This window comes from Leptonychotes weddellii, chromosome 13, assembly GCF_054177405.1.
Source record: "Leptonychotes weddellii isolate Sample4059 chromosome 13, ASM5417740v2, whole genome shotgun sequence".
Lineage (NCBI taxonomy): Eukaryota > Metazoa > Chordata > Mammalia > Carnivora > Phocidae > Leptonychotes > Leptonychotes weddellii.
This window is the reverse complement of record NC_138381.1, coordinates 18,849,474-18,861,259: the sequence shown is the minus strand read 5'-3', so window position 1 is coordinate 18,861,259 and position 11,786 is coordinate 18,849,474. Positions and strand designations below refer to the sequence as shown.

Here is an 11,786-nt window from a genome sequence, read left to right as displayed (position 1 = left end):
ACCTGAGCCGAAAGCAGTCGCTTAACCAACTGAGCCACCCAGGCGCCCCTATGCTATATTCTTGATGTAATGATCAGATGATAAATCTTTTGAACACTTTTTTTTTTTTTAAAGATTTTATTTATTTATTTGAGAGAGAGAGAATGAGAGAGAGCATGAGAGGGAGGAGGGTCAGAGGGAGAAGCACACTCCCTGCCGAGCAGGGAGCCTGATGCGGGACTCGATCCTGGGACTCCAGGATATGACCTGAGCCGAAGGCAGTCGCTTAACCGACTGAGCCACCCAGGCGCCCCAAATCTTTTGAACACTTATGGTCTTCATTTACGTAGCATTTTGTGCCTAGGAAATGTCTTTTCTCCCCTTTTCTTCTTTGAAATGTCATATTAAAAAAGTTTATTGTTGCAGTTATGTGTATATTCCAAATTATCTGAATTCTTATTTGTTGCCTTTTTGATTTTGCTGTGCTTTTTATTTATTTTTTCTCTTGAATTAATTTAATCTTTTAAATTAGGTGATAAAATTGAATTGCTTATCCTGAAGGCCAAGAGAAATCTAGAGCATTGTACTAAAGAGTTACCGAAGTCTACAAAGAAGGATGATAGTCCTTGTTCATTAGATAAACTTGAAGCAGAAAGATCATGGGAAAATATTCCTGTTACTTTGTACGTAAGTTACGATGGAAAAATTTCCTAGTTTTCCAAATAAAAAATGTCATGTGAACAGCTGATTTATTTTTTAAGTAATTCAATGATAATTAACAATAATAATGATGTTAGTTGTATAGAGCATTGCTTTGTGTTGTTTCTTTAAATTGCATTTTTCAGTTGTTACAAGATGGTGTAATGTTTCATAACCTTAGGCACATTCTATAACTTTCGCCTTTGTTACATGTTTCTTGTGTTGCACTATAAAATACTGATTTATGTTTAATATGAAGAATCATAGCCCAAAGCAACTATTTTGCAGTTTGAGGATATAAAATTGTTGTTATTTTCTTTTTACTTTAAGTTTTTTCTCCTTCTATATTCTCTCCATATATGGAGCTATGCAGTTATCCATTTCTTTTCATTTACATTTTACTTTCTCTTAGTTATTTTCCTTAAACAGTGGTGCAATTTTTGTATGGTCTGTGGTATAAATTTTTGTAGTTTCTAAGATTATTTTCATTTGTGTGCTTAACCTTCCTATGACATAGCTTCTCAGAATAATTTAAATAGTGTTTACCTAGAAACCTATGAATGTGAGTGTGGAGTAAGAATTAAGCTTAGGTAGGAAAGCTTTTTTCCTTAGGGATATTATTACATCTGAACTCATCAGAAATGCATTCTTGGTAACACTATATCCTGCCTTAGGCTCTGAAAATTTATCATCTTCTGTTGTCTAAACTTTCATTCTGTTGTAGTCTGTTATAGACAGAGTCTGTTAATTCCTGTATCCATTTTTTTTTTATCACTTCTCAGTTGAACATCTTATTTTTTTGAATATGGACACTGAATATAATTCTGGTTAGGAATCCCAGCCCTGTGACTTCTTTGCTGACACCTTGTACAAGTTATACTTCTGCTTTTTACAAATTACTACTGCTTTGTACAAATTCTACTATGTACAAGTTACTTCTGCCTTGTATAAGACCTTATATAAGTTCTTCTTCTACTTGGGGTTGCTGTGAGAATTCATTTGATTAGAAAATATATACAAAGTACTTAGAACAATTTCTGACTTTTGATGAGCTCTGTTGTAATTGTTAATAGTGGTGATGATTATCCAGAATATTTTTTTCCATATTTAGCTTCATTTCTCAATTGTTGGTTCAATAGTATCTTTATTTTTAAAACTTGGGTTAATAACTAGCTCACTTAATTCTTAAACTTATTTTCTAATTATTTTCTTGTCAGTTGGTCTTTGTGAAGTACCATAACTATAATACTTTGCTTTCACTTGCAACCAAAATGGGTGAGCAGATAGTATAAGAGGTATTTAAGAGTAAAATTTTTGAATGCATGTAGTGTATTATGTGATTAGATAATATAATTTACACTTGTATGATTATTACAATCATTGGTTTGGCCCAGTACCTTGTGTATAGAAGTTGACTTCTAGAAGATTGAATTCATATTATGATGGGTATGTTTGTACATAAAATGAATGATGGACTGTGAGGAGAAGGAATTAGACCTGACCTCAGTGTGATGTTGACAACTTATTGTTAATCTATCATCAAAACAAAAATTGAGTAGGAAGTACTCAAGGTAGTGTACTAGAAGGTAGAACACAATCACAGTCAGATAATTACTTTTTTTGTTTGTTTATTTAACATTTTTATAATGGAAAATTTCAAAGAAATACAAAAGTAGAAAAATAGTATAATGAATCCCTATGTACCCCACGCTTATCTTCAGTAATCTGGTAAATGCTTTTTGATGGTAGAGGATGGTTGTGCAAACTCTTTTGGTAAAGAATGGGCAAAAAGACTACTTGGGAGCAAGAAAAGCTCATAGTAAGTTACAAATCAAATGAGTCAATAATGAAGTATTGTTAATTACTAAGAAAAATTAGAATTGTGACATTTAAATGTTAGAGAAAGATTCTTAGGTATCTGAGCACTTGAGTTAGAAACATATTTTATTTATTTTTATTTTTTATTTTTTTAAAAGATTATTTATTTTGTCAGAGAGAGAGAGAGTGAGCACACACAAGCAGGGGGAGCGGCAAGCAGAGAGAGAGCAGGCTCCCTGCTGAGCAAGGAGCCCTATGTGAGACTCCATTCCAGGACCCTGGGATCATGACCTGAGCCAAAGGCAGACGTTTAACTGACTGAGCCACCCAGGCGTCCCTAGAAACATATTTTATATTGACATATGAATAAGAGAGAGAATGATTTTATTTATTCTCTATGACTAATAGAATTTGTTTTGGGAAAATTCTGACTTGCTTGGGTTGCCCTTTGCTCTACTATACCCTGAAACATCAAGAAATAGGGGCGCCTGAGTGGCTCAGTCATTAAGCATCTGCCTTCAGCTCGGGTCCTGATCCCAGGGTCCTGGGATTGAGCCCCGCTTTGGGCTCCCTGCTCCGCGGGAAGCCTGCTTCTCCCTCTTCCACTCCCCCTGCTTGTGTTCCCTTCTCTCGCTGTGTCTCTTTCTGTCAAATAAATAAAATCTTTAAAAAAAAAGAAAAAAGAAAAGCAACATCGAGAAATAAACTAATATTTATTGAGCATCTATTACATGTTCCAGGTACATAGAGTTAATTTATGCAGTACTTCTGTAAGATAAGTGGGACTACAAATGTAAAACTGAAATTTAGATAAATAAATTACATATAATCACATAGTGAGTGGGATTGGGATTGGAACTCCGGAATTTTAATTTCAAAATTGATCTTTTCCCCACTGTAATCTGTCCTCTTTGTTTTCTGTTTTTTTTTTTTTTTTTTTAAAGATTTTATTTATTTGACAGAGAAAGACACAGCGAGAGAGGGGAACACAAGCAGGGGGAGTGGGAGAGGGAGAAGCAGGCTCCCAAGGAGCAGGGAGCCCAATGCGGGACACGTTCCCAGGACCCTGGAATCGTGACCTGAGCCGAAGGCAGACGCTTCACGACTGAGCCACCCAGGCGCCCCTGTCCTCTTTGTTAATGCCAGTTCTGGAGGGCAGGTCCTATTGCTTTGACATGGAAGAGCATGTAACTGCCATTCCAGTAGAAACTCATGTATTTGTGGGGGTTTTTAACTATCACTGGGTGACAAACCATGTCTATTTGGAAAAATGTACTGCTTATTTCAAACAAACAAGATTTTAGAGTATAGCCTGTAGTTGAAGGCTTATTTATTTAGTTAAAGACTAATGTTTTTACTTTCTTCATAGTTTTTCCTTAAAGCTTTAAAGGAGAAACAAGGAGATAGGGAAGGTTAGATTCTGGTATCAGTTTAGAGAGAAGATGAGGGAATTACAAAGCAAAATCAATATGAATCATATCTATAATGGTTGTTTCTTGGTGACTATTTTTGTTTAAATGATAACCATTCAGTTATACACTAAGTTTTATGAATTGGGAACTTAATTACTATCTTGTATCCTTAAATCCTATTTAGCAAATCTCCTGTTCCTGTTAATTCTGATGATAGTCCTCAACAAACTTCAAGGGCAAAGTGTGCTAAAGGGTTCCTTGAAGATTTTTTAAATAATGATAATCAGGTGGGTGAAGTTAAATCTTTTTAACTTACTAAAAGAGGATTTTTTAACTTACTAAAAGAGGATTTATGACTAATACACAGATTTTAATTTCTAAGATGTTAAAAAACAAAAACTCATTTGAATTCCCTCTTTTTCTTTCTTTCTTTTTTCTTTTTTAAAGATTTATTTATTTGAGGAAGAGAGAGAGACAGAGAATACAAGCAGGGGGAAAGGCAGAGGCAGAGGGAGAGGGAGAAGCAGACTGCCTGCTGAGCTGGGAGCCTGACATGGGGCTTGATCCCAGGATCTGAAGATCATGACCTGAGCCGAAGGCAGATGCTTAACCATCTGAGCCACCTAGGCACCCAAATTCCTGCTTTTTCAACACAAGTGCATTAAACCATCGCTCCTAGAATTATTGATAATTTTGTTTTAGTATTCTAAAGTAGAGGGACCTGGGATTGAACTCTACAGAGAGCTTAAATTATCATGGTTTTTTTGTTTTGTTTTTTGGGGCAGTATATAAAGCATATCATTATAGAGTAAGTTATATTTTCCCATACAATGGTTGATTATTGAGAGTTGTGTTTCTAAGAGAAAATGATAAATCTCTTTAATTTAGGAAAATAGGAAAATTATTATCCAATTTTACAAAATCAGCATATGTGCATCTTGCAAGTAACCCTAAAATAAAGTATAAATATGTACATGTGCACATAAGAAATTATATATCATTTGACATAGAAATATAGCCATGGCTGTTAAATATTGAAATCATACAGGGGCGCCTGGGTGGCTCAGATGGTTAAGCGTCTGCCTTCGGCTCAGGTCATGATCCCAGGGTCCTGGGATCAAGCCCCACATCGGGCTCCCTGCTCCTTGGGAGCCTGCTTCTTCCTCTGCCTCTCTCTCTCTCTCATGAATAAATAAATAAATAAAAATTAAAAAAAAAAATCATACTTTTGGGGTCCTGAAATATGGAAGATTTGAGAGGTTAAACACTCAAAGATTAGCTGAAAATTTAATAAAATGAACTCCTGTGAAATTTACTAGAGAAAGTAGAAGCTGTCAGAGTATGTTTGACCTTAGAACTTTGTGTAAGATACTATAGCAGATATTGGGTAAGTGAAGCTTAATTATCAAAAAAAAATTTTTTTTTAAAGATTTTATTTATTTGACAGAGAGAAACAGTGAGAGAGGGAATACAAGCAGGGGGAGTGGGAGAGGGAGAAGCAGGTTTCCCGCAGAGCAGGGAGCCAGATGCGGGGCTCAATCCCAGGACCCTGGGATCATGACCTGAGCCGAAGGCAGATGCTTAACGACGAAATCAAATATTTTTTTGGCAAATATATCAATAGTAAGCACTTTTTTTAGGAACTGTATCCCTAGTAGTGAATAAGAGAGAAGAAATCCTTGTCTTGTATTTTTTATTCCAATTAGAGAGAAAATTAAACAAAAATATTGTATGTGATATATAAGGGAATACTGTAAATGTTGTGAAGAAAAATTAGTTGGGATAGAAAAATAAGGGTATAATTTTAGCTAGGGTAGTTAAGAATGACCTTTAATGAGCTGATATTTGAGCAAAAATCTAAAATGAGTGAATAAGCCAAATATACATGGGGAAATAACTTTACATGTAGAGGTGATAGTAAGTGCAGAAACCGCAAGGCAGAATTGTATTTGGCACATTCAAAGAATATTAGAGTCCATTAGGGTAGCTTGATCAGAATGAACAAGGGAAAGGATGGTAAGAAGTAAGATGGAGAGGTAACCAGGAACCAGATCATGTAGGGTCTTATAAGTGATGGAATGAAGATTTTGTTTTATTTAGGTGAGATGAGAAGTCACAGGGTTTTGAGTGGAGGAATGAAGTGATCAGATCTACATTTTAAAATAAAAAATGGCAGCTGTGTGGAGCACAGACTTAGAAGGAGCTGGTGAAGGAGCAGGGAACCCAGTTAGGAAACTTCTGTAGTCTTTCTGGATAGGATTGGCATAGGGTGGGTACATTGGAGGTAGTCAGAAATGGGTAGACTTTGGCATGTATTTTGAAGGTAGACCTAGTAGGATGGAGATACAATTCAGAGAATGAATCCAAGATGTTTGAGTCAAGCAGCTAAAAGATTGGGTGGTGGCATTTACTTAGGTAAAGAGCACTGGTAGAGGAATAAATTTGCAGAGGTTCTTTTAAGTTTGAGATGGATGAGTGTTAAATACTAACCAACTGGTCCCTTTTCCCCTGCCAGTACACACGCAATCTCACTACACTACCAGGTTGTTTTGTTTTATTTTTTTGTTTTTGTTTTTTAAAGATTTTTATTTATTTATTTGACAGAGAGAGAGAGTCAACGAGAGAGGGAACACAAGCAGGGGGAGTGGGAGAGGGAGAAGCAGACTCCCCGCCGAGCAGGGAGCCCAATGTGAGGCTCGATCCCAGGACCCTGGGATCATGACCTGAGCCGAAGGCAGATGCTTAACGACTGAGCCACCCAGGCACCCCTGTTTTGTTTTTAATAATTTTAGATGTAAAGAAGGTTCTTATCACCCTTCTTTCAGCTTCCCTAATGTTATCATCTCACATACCATACTATAATGATCACAAACAAGGAATTAAGATAGGTACAATTCTGTTACCTAAACTACAGACCTTACTCTGATTTCACTAGTTTTTCTACCAATGTCCTGTTCCAGGGTCCAACATTGTGTTTAGTTGTCATGTCTCTTTAATCTACTTCAGTCTGTGACAATTCCTCAGTCTATCCTTGTCTGTCATGACCTTGACACTTTTTAAAGAGTACTGGTCGGTTGGTTATTTTGTAGATAGTTCCTTAATTTGGGTTTGTCTGAAGTTATCTCATGATTAGAATGAGGTTATGCTTTTGGCAAGAATGTGACAGAAATCATGCTATGCCCTTCTCAGTGCATCATACCAGAGGGTTCACGATATATTGATATCATTGATTTACTGATATGTGTCTTAGTTGGGCTACTGTAATAAATATGCCATAGACCTGGTGGCTTAAACAACAAACATTTATTTCTTACAGTTATGGAGGGTGAGAAGTCCAAGATCAAGGTTCTAGTGAGGTCCTGCTTCCTAGTTTGCAGATGGTCATCTTCTCCATAAGAGCTCCCATGCCAGAGAACAGGGAAGAAGCAAGCTCTCTTGTGTCTCTTCTTAGGAGGGCACTAATCCCATTCATGAGGGTTCCACCCTTGTGACCTAATTACCTCACAAAAGTCCTTTCTCCAGATACCATCACATTGGGATTAGGCTTCAACATAAGAATTTTAGGGGGACACAAACATTCAGTCCGTAACAATGTGTTAATATAATAATATATGAAATTATAATATGTTAATACTTGTGATGTTAACCTTGAACACTACAGTGTCTACTGTCTCTCCCTTTAGTAAAATTACAGTTTCCCCTTGTAATTAATAAATATGGGGAGATACTTTGACACTGTGCAAATAGTCTCAAAATTTCACTAATTTTAGCATCCATTGGTGGATCTTCTTTTCTTTTAATTGAAATCTTGTAGAATGAAGAACTGTTCCTTCTCCTCCCCATATATTAATTAAATTATTTATATCGATAGGGACTCATAAATAGATATTCTAAGTTTTTAATACAATGTTGTTACTTTGTTGCTCAAATTGTTCCAGTTTTGGCCATAAGGAGTTCCTTCAGGTTGGCCCTGTGTCCTTTTGACATGTCCTCATCCTTTTTTGGAGCACTTCTCTGTGGGGCCATGTTTTTTTAACTGGAAAATGGCATTTAGAAATGAAGATCTGAGCACTAGTTGTGCTTATTGCTACTGGGATGTTATTCATTCTAGACTTTCTCAGCAGGCAGATCTACGAAATATGTATGTTTACTAATCCACACATGCACATCTATATTTCTATATCTGTATATTTTATATGTATGTATAAAATCATGAGTTCATACTGATACCTCTGACTCCAGTCCAGTCCTTCAGGGTTTGTTTTAGCCTTTCCTGTTCCTTATTTGTAACAACTTTCCACTGGTGAGAATCGCGTCTATTATCCGTAATCCCTTAACTATTCGTGCATTCTTAGCATACACATTTGGCAATTGTTAATCCATATGCCTGTAAGAAACAAATTTACTAACTAGATCACATTATTTATGTATAGTTCTTTTTATCTTAGCCTTACAATATCCAGTCAGAGTACTGCTTTCCAAAGTTACCTTGGTTAATTATTTCTTCCCAACACCTTTCATTGTGGTCATATTGTTCAATTGTAATTCTGTTAGGTGGTTCATTTTTATTGTATATATTGAGTTTAAACCACATCCTATTTGGTTTAAATTATTTGTTTTTTTAATATGTGAAACATTACTGTAGTTCTGAGAGAGCTATATAAAAAGATATACTCCAAGACATTCACTACCAGGTTTTATTTTTATTTTTTTTAATTTATTTGAGAGAGAGAGTGAGAGAGAGAGAGCACAAGAGGGGGTAGGGTCAGAGGAAGAAGCAGACTCCCCACTGAGCAGGGAGCCTGATGCGGGATTCGATCCCGGGACTCCAGGATCATGACCTGAGCCGAAGGCAGTGGCTTAACCAACTGAGCCACCCAGGTGCCCTCACTACCATGTTTTAATGATGAGTCTCAGGACAAATTCTATCAGACATACCAACATTTATTAAATATTCATTAGTGAATGGCACAAACAGTTCATATAATCTGTTTCTCGTAGTTTTCTTTTTGGAACTCTGATCACTAGTTTGCGTGAAAAATTCACTCCAGAGGCAGGCTTTTGTAACCCTTATGGTTGGCATCAGGCAGCCAGAAATTCTTCTAAGTCAGTGGCTGGATGGAGGTAATTTAGAGATAATGCTTCAGGTGCTGTCCACAAGAGTCAAGAGTCAGGAGTATAAGGCTAATTGGATCCTTTTTTTTTTTTTTAAAGATTTATTTATTTTTATTTGAGAGAGAGGGGGAGGGAGGAAGGGAGGGGCAGAGGGAGAGGGAAGGAAGAGAATCCCAAGCTGACTACCTGACGCAGGGCTCCATCCCATGACCCAGAGATCATGACCTGAGCCAAAAACAAGAGTTGGATGCTCAACCAACTGAGCCATCCAAGTGCCCCAAGGCTAATTGGATCCTTAAGCCCTGTTTATTTTTCTTTATTTTTAAAATTCTGGTGAAATATGTATAACATAATATTGAAGATGTATGTAATATGGAAGATGTAAAAATAAGAGTTTGGTAAGAAGACTTTAAAAAAGAAGTTTAAAAATATCCCTTATAGATTCTCTTAAAAGAATCCTGACCACCTTATCTAGTGCTGTTGCCCTCCTTGAATGCAAGTAAGATTAGTGATAATTGAGGTATGCGTGTTTTTTAGGTAGCAAGGAATGTGTGGCCAATGAATAAGTGAAAAACTAGCATTCTCTGTGTGAAAACATACTTAAAAGTGTTTAGAGAATGCCATATTTGAAATTCTAGTCACTGTTCTGCTGATAACCAGCTTCATTTACATACCCAAAAAGAGCATGTTGGCCTACCTGAGCTTGTCAGTTCTAAAAAATCTATGATTTTAAATGTATAAATGAATGTATTGCAAATGTGAAGGTGTACTGTTCATTTGAAAAGAGCAGAGACTAGAATGAATATTGCCTAACTTTAATAATGGTTGTCTGTAAGTAACTTTATCTGGGGACTGGGTAAAGGGAGGTGTTGAGTTACAATTTTGATTTTTCAAAACACATTATTGATTGTACGGTTTGAATTTTTGCACTAATTTTATATTGGGGGAAAATAATAAAAAATGTAACTTTTTCCTCCCTGAATTGCTTGGTTTCATCTGTTTTAACCTCAGAGCTGTACCCTTTCTGGAGGGAAACATCATGGTCCTGTTGAAGCACTGAAACAAATGTTATTTAATCTTCAAGCAGTACAAGAAAGTTTTAATCAGAATAAAACAGCAGAACTGAAAGAAGAGATTAAGCAAGTAAGCACAGACTTGATTTATGAATTGAGATCTACGAATGTGAATTGAGATCTCTGAAGATATGATTTCTTCCTAGATCTTTTTCAGCTTGACCACTATAGTTATATGTTAATAAGCATGCCACATAACACATGTTGTAGAGTTGTGCTAATTGTTACTTTTTTCAGAAATTAACTTAATTATAATACTATTAGATTTCTGTAGTTGTGTGTACCCCTGAATGGGTTGTTCTATTTAGTTTATGGTTGTAAATACAACATCTTATTTAGATCTACCAGCATTACAACTGTAATATGGAAGGATTGTAGGAGTTGTTTTTTTTTTTAAAGATTTTTATTTATTTATTTATTTTTTATTTATTTGACAGAGAGAGAGATAGCTAGAGCAGGAACACAAGCAGGGGGAGTGGGAGAGGGAGAGGCAGGCTTCCTGCCGAGCAGGGAGTCCGATGTGGGACTCGATCCCAGGACCCCAGGATCATGACCTGAGCCGAAGGCAGACGCTTAACGAATGAGCCACCCAGGCACCCATAGGAGTTGTTTTTTAATGCCCTATAAAATTATCGGTATAATCCAACTTTTTGTATTTATATTTGGGGAGGCCTGGAAAACCTTTTCAACCTTAGACTTCTCCACATAACCTTTGTCTTCTGAAATTTTGTTTGGTTACCATGAGTTTGGCTCTTCTTATAGCTGATGTAAAATTTTATTTTAAAACCCATTATGTTTTTGTGTATTTCCTAGGAACTTGGAAATCTCTTAGTGCTTTGGGCTACTGTTCTGTAGGGATTGAATTTTCTTCACAGTAGTATAGTGTTTACAGAGAGTTTATGTTCTCCTAAATCCAATTTTGAATTCTAATTCTGCCACTTAACTAGCAAGTGCAATATTTGTACAAATCACTTAACCTCTTTAGTTTCAGCTTCCTCTTCTGTAAAATGAGATAAACTCTGTGAAGTACTTATTATATAGTACTTGACACCTGATAAAAAATAGCTGGTAAATACTTAAATATTTTTATTGTCATTGGTTTTTTTTATTCTTATTCAGTAGAGCTTTATGAAATTCAGTTTTAATTACATATGAACGGATCAGCTCTTAGGAACTGTATTACTTAATTCTTGTCTATACATTTTAATGATTATTACATTAACATATAGAGTGTATTCCATCCTTTTTTAGACATCATTGAGACATAACCTTGTTCTTACAGTTATAATTTCAAGTCAAGGTTTTATTTTTATTGGACATACATTTAGAAGTGTACATGAAAGGGTGCCTGGGTGGCTCAGATGGTTGGGCATCTGCCTTCAGCTCAGGTCATGATCCCAGGGGCCTGGGATTGAGCCCTGCATCGGGCTCCCTGCTCCGCGGGGAGTCTGCTTCTCCGCCTCCCTCTGCTTCTCCCCCTGCTCATGCTCTCTCTCTCTGTATCTCTGTGTCTCAAATGAATAAATAAAAAAATCTTTAAAAAAAAAAAAAGTGTACATGAAAGATGAATCTAAGTAGTTATATTTTTAGAATAAAGAGAAAATATTTATTTTTAAAAAGATTTTATTTATTTATTTATTTGACAGAGAGAGAGAGAGAGCACAAGCAGGGAGGGGGGCAGTGGGAGAAG

The 11,786-nt window shown here is 36.1% G+C and overlaps 1 protein-coding gene across 3 annotated transcripts in view; it reads left to right on the top strand.

Annotated features, from left to right (window-relative positions):
- The window catches only part of C13H18orf54 (chromosome 13 C18orf54 homolog), a 15,415-nt gene extending 4,826 nt beyond the window's left edge, over positions 1-10,589 (top strand). The window contains exons 5-7 of one of the 3 annotated variants that reach the window (XM_081801189.1): positions 512-662; positions 4,093-4,195; positions 10,035-10,586. In XM_081801189.1, the coding sequence (XP_081657315.1) occupies positions 512-662; positions 4,093-4,195; positions 10,035-10,214 (434 nt within the window). In that variant the 3' untranslated portion in view covers positions 10,215-10,586. Of the gene's footprint in view, positions 1-511; positions 667-4,092; positions 4,196-10,034 lie in introns of all 3 variants that reach the window. The other 2 variants (XM_081801188.1, XM_081801190.1) reach the window with 2 other exon arrangements.
- Positions 10,590-11,786: the final 1,197 nt, after the last annotated feature.